Source organism: Penaeus vannamei, chromosome 12, assembly GCF_042767895.1.
Source record: "Penaeus vannamei isolate JL-2024 chromosome 12, ASM4276789v1, whole genome shotgun sequence".
Classification (NCBI taxonomy): Eukaryota; Metazoa; Arthropoda; class Malacostraca; order Decapoda; family Penaeidae; genus Penaeus; species Penaeus vannamei.
In genome coordinates, this window is record NC_091560.1 from 10,587,404 (window position 1) to 10,592,403 (window position 5,000).

At 46.0% G+C, this 5,000-nt stretch overlaps 1 protein-coding gene across 2 annotated transcripts in view; it reads left to right on the forward strand.

Moving 5' to 3' along the window:
• Nucleotides 1–5,000, forward strand: part of LOC113816833 (uncharacterized) — a 40,036-nt gene that overhangs the window by 26,087 nt on the left and 8,949 nt on the right. For both annotated transcript variants that reach the window (XM_070127852.1, XM_070127851.1), the window contains exons 37-46: nt 1,774–1,963; nt 2,096–2,254; nt 2,602–2,789; nt 2,928–3,125; nt 3,242–3,344; nt 3,496–3,661; nt 3,873–3,982; nt 4,131–4,343; nt 4,472–4,700; nt 4,883–5,000. The exon at nt 4,883–5,000 is cut by the window's right edge and continues 322 nt beyond it. In XM_070127852.1, coding sequence (XP_069983953.1) covers nt 1,774–1,963; nt 2,096–2,254; nt 2,602–2,789; nt 2,928–3,125; nt 3,242–3,344; nt 3,496–3,661; nt 3,873–3,982; nt 4,131–4,343; nt 4,472–4,700; nt 4,883–5,000 — 1,674 coding nt within the window. The remainder of the gene's footprint in view (nt 1–1,773; nt 1,964–2,095; nt 2,255–2,601; nt 2,790–2,927; nt 3,126–3,241; nt 3,345–3,495; nt 3,662–3,872; nt 3,983–4,130; nt 4,344–4,471; nt 4,701–4,882) is intronic.

Sequence of the window (5,000 nt, forward strand, 5' to 3'; positions counted from 1 at the left end):
ACATATATACATATATATATATATATATATATATATATATATATATATATAGATATATATATATATATATTCACATCACGCAAATGATACCATGATCTCAACACACGTGAAACGTTGAACGAAGGTGGTCTTTGCAATAGGGTTAATATTCTATCCCTAAACCATACATTTACTGCATGCTGTAACTAAAGTAGCAAAGATGAATTAGTAAATAAACAATGGGAAAATTTACGCATAACTCAGTAACTTAACTGTTCTAACATCTAAACGGGTTAGCAACTAATAAATCAGATTGGCCAAAGAGTAATTCAAGCATTTGTTGTAGCTTGAGCTTCCAAAGAACAAGTATTTTGCATGGGTCGAGCGGCCGGTTTTTTCCGCTTAAGCCGTTGGGTCTCGTCAGCGTAGGCTTATGCATCCGTGCAGCCGAATGTCACTGGGCAGCGAGACGCCCATTGTGGTGCACGTCTTTTCTTAATTAATGTCATGAGTTGTTTTGTCTTTTTTAAATCTGTATATCAATATTCAGTTTTTGATCTTTTAAATCATTAGCCATCTAAGTAACATTTGCTCTACTGAATTAATTAGATAATCCATTGTGATTTTATTATGAATATATTTTGATAAGCAAAAGTGACGAGAAATATATCAAAGGATAATTTTTCCCTGTATATATATATATTTTTTTTTCTTGTTAGTATTGTACCTTTTGTCCTTTCCCGACCTCCATCCCCTCGCCCAGCTGACCCTCCCTGGCCTTAACGCTTCTTGCTGCTGCAGACGGAGCTCTGTTGTGCAGTTGCATAAGAAACTTTTTGTGGTTTACTGTCTGTCAAGGGAGAGTTTCACTCTTGTTCAGAAAGAAGTTGTTTAAGGCCCTATCGCACTATCACTTTTCCCGTCAATTTTTGCGTTTCCGGTTGAATTTGAGGCTCTCCGCAAGTATCGTTTGCAAACGAAACGCCTCCCAGACGAAGACGGTTACGACCGTTTCCGTCAGACTAATTTCCGCCTTGATCTTGTGCTATTAATAAATTAGATAGAATGAGTGAATGTAAACATAAGCTAATATTTTAGAACATTCGTATATACAATATACATCATCATATTTCTTTAAAATAACGTAATATGTATGAGAATGCTCGTGTGATTCCCGGGACCTCACTCCGATAGCGCCATGTTTGTTTACATCGGTCAGTCGATTTTCATACGGAAAGTTCATTCGGAAACGAAAAAAATTACGGAAAAAGTGATTGTGTGATAGGGCCTTAATTAGCCTATAGATCATAATGATTTAGAAAAGCAGTCCCAGCTAAGTAAAATGAAACAGCCAACAAAAGGCATACGTTCAGTATCCTTCTTATCCTTAACTGATAGCTAAAGACCAATCGCTTTTGCGTTAAACTCAGAATTATATTTTCCCTTCTTTTCTGAAATTCAGAAGTTCCTGAACCCTGCTCCTGTACATAAGCACCTCTTGTGACTCTCATCACAAGCTAAGATTCTACCATGTCCGCGAAAACGTAAAACGGAAATCGTCATCACATCAGACAGCCGACGAGAAAACGCCAGTCCTTCGTTCTCCCTCATCCTAAAAACACAACCTCACCTCCTATAGAGAAACGATGTCTTACTACCATATATAAGTGAATGCATAAACCCACACAAACCTTCCCGTCCATCTCTGAAGCCAAAAAGAGTGAAACGCCGAAGGTTCGTGTGCTTTGGTGACGCCGCTGGCCTAACTTCGCGCCCTCCCCTCGCCCCTCACAGCTCCCGCTCGCCCATCTCGGCCATCCAGGTGGTGTTCGAGTGCGCCGTGTCGCTGATGAGTAACCAGGACGTGACGTGGAGGGCGGTGCGCCACGCCACTCAGGACGACACCTTCTGCACCAAGATTGCTGCCATCTGCGTCCCCAGCCTCAAGCAAGCGCAGATCGTTAGCCTCACGGAGAAGCTCGAGGTGATAGCGAGTGTTTTCTTTTTTCATATCTCGCCAAGACATTATCGCTGTAACAACATTCCCATCGCTGATACTTATACTTTGTTTTAATTTTGAATTAAAAGCGATAACAACAGGTAATTCTTCTTGTAGCAAATCAAGATGACGCCGGAGCACCTGTCTCGCGTGAGTGACATCGGCGGCATCCTCCTGCAGTATCTGCGTACCGCCATCTTTTTCTGGCACAGGTATCACGAGGACGTGCAACCGCGACAGGAGCGCGTTCAGGAGCTGAAGGATCAGTGCACGCAAGTAAGAAATTGTGTCCAACATTCTATCTTTGTTAAATGTATTTTCTGCAAAGTTTATATCAGTATAGCAAAGCAATCCCAGCATGACTAAAGTTTTCTCTGGATATATTTTTTTCTTGTTAGTAGTGTAGCTTTTTGTCTTTTCCCGACCTCCATCCCCTCGCCTTGCTGCCCCTCCCTGGCCTAAATAAAAGATAAACGGTCAGTTCTTATAATAACTGCAAGTATCTTTATTATCCTCTGCGTAAATACTGATGAAATGGGTTCACATCTTTTCCATATTTCCTAAGAAGCTTTGTCTCTTAGTAAAGTCTTCCGATCCCCACCTGCCTACCTGTCTCCCCGCAGCTGCAAGTGGAAATGGCGACGAAGGAGAGGCTGATTCGAGGCGCCCGGGAGGAGGTTGCCAAGCTGACGGCGCGACTGAAGGACGAAGAGGGCCGGGTAGTTACCCTCAAAAGGCAGAAGATCGATGTCGAGGAGGAGCTGGCCAACGTGTTAGCGGTCATCACGGAGCTGCAACCGCACGCGGAGAGGTGAGGTACCCCTGAAATGCGGGTCACTTCCTGATATTTCAGTCGTTGATATGAATTCATGGACTAATTTCGCATTGATGACATGCCTTCGTTAATTTAGCATAAGCATATCATTTAAAATACTTTTTTATGCCTAAGTTGGAGAAGGAAGATCAAGGAGCAGGAGGACATGCTGACGCAGCTGACCGGGAAGTGTCTTTTGGAGGCATCGAGGCTGACGTACTTGTCTGCTCTCCCCCCTGGCCCGCGCTCCGCCCTCGCCGGCGTGTGGGAGGCCGACCTGGTGAGCAGGGGCCTTCTTGCGCCGCAGCAGCCGCAGCCACAGCGGGGCCTTCGGTACGTGGACGTCTTTGTGAACTTTGTAATTTGTGTTATGTAAAGAATATTTCAAATTGGGATGGAGGCTTGCTTGTGAAATCTTTGGACCGGATGAAAGCGAATGCCTCCCGCAGGTTGGTCTTGCGTGCTGGGGAGCTTCAGCAGGACGTCGACGAGGCCCTCCAGCATCACGCCAATCGTGCCCCTCTTCTGCTCCTGCGGGATCCTCATCATTTGGTAGTATACGTAATGGATATGTATCTGAAAGAGAGAGAGAGAGAGAATACACTTTCAAAGATAACTACTAATAACTCAACCCTTCTGTTAAGTAGCAAAAGTCTCAAATACTAAAACCAGAAAATGAAATACCACTCCCTGCTTGGCACAGGTGGAGGAGTACGTCAGAGGTGGAGTTTGGGTGAATGTGGAGTCGGGGTCGTGGAGGGAGGCGCTGGTGGAGAGGCTGGCAGTCACTCCACGCACGCCGCTCTATTTACGACTGCAACATGCTGCGACTTTGGAGGTGGTGGCCTGTACACAGAAACTGCTACAGGGTGAGTGTCATGGGAAGAGAAAAGAAGGAACCACTATGGGCAGAGGAAGAACAAGATAAATCAAGAATTAAATCTACAAAGCTACAAGAATAATTCAGGATAAAATGTTTGCTAATGCAGATTAAAAGTCCAATCGATAATGTTATGAGTTAAGACAAAACCGTCAGGAATGATGAATAAAATATAAAACTGTCACGGTCGTTTCCCTCAGACGGCGACGGAAGCCTGCGGCTTCTCGTGGTGCTGGACGATGCGTGTTCAGAGGCGCCGTGTCCGCTCTGCACCGATCTTCCCGCCATCGACCTTGCTCTCGACGACCAGGTGGGCGGAGCAAAAGAGTTGATCTTTAATGGTTTGCGTTGATGGAATAAACAAACATAATATCTGTTATGAAATGTTATAATTTTGTTGTTATGCTTTACAATTTCTTAGTTAATTGGTACTTGCTAACCGCCAACATCAACGACAGGGTATTGTGCACCAGCTGGTCCAAACAGCTGTTAGATGGCACAACCCGCAGCTGGAGGAGGAAATGGTGAAGACCGTGCAGGTGACGACGGCAGCGCGGCAGGGCAAGGAGGCCGCCGAAGGGGCGCTCGTCAGGGCGCTCATCCATGCCTCGAAGGCCACGTCCGCGGACGACCTCGACGTCTTCATGGATCACGTGGACGCACTCAATAATGTGAGTCGCCGTGGAGGGGCGTTCATGCCGTTCACTGAAAACTCGCCACGTTATCTTATGTTGATTTATATAAACCTGCGCTTCTCTTGCGATCTGTACTAGACGTAATCGGTTCACGCACTGCACAGGCGATCGACACGGCAGGCGAGCAGGAGGAGCAGTTGGCAAAGGTTACGACGCAGGTGTCTGAGAGCTACCTGCAAATGGGCGTTTTCGCCGGCCTCCTGCACCGAGTGGCCGAAGCCCTCGCCACCCTGGACGTGAGTTATAATATACCGCTGCATCTCCTGCACGAGAACCTTGCCTACAAGATGGACGCATTGGGAGAAACTGTTCGGGCTAGGAGCGCAGAAAAAGGTGACGGGACAGCGTATTACTGATATTTTATAGCGTTGTTGTTAGTTTATCAAAAGATAATTAACGTTGAGGAGCATATTGTTGAACATATCTTTATATCACTAAACTCAATCCGCACTTTGCAGTTCAGAATTATTAACTCCTTTCGCTTAATTCACATACTTCACACCTGCCGCTCCCAGACGCCGGCGGCGCCCTCCTCGAGAGCGACAGCCAGAGCATGCTTCAAGCCGTGACAGAATCCGTCTTCGAACTCTTGGACATTCGGCTTCAGCTTAGCCACAGAGCCATCGTTGCCGC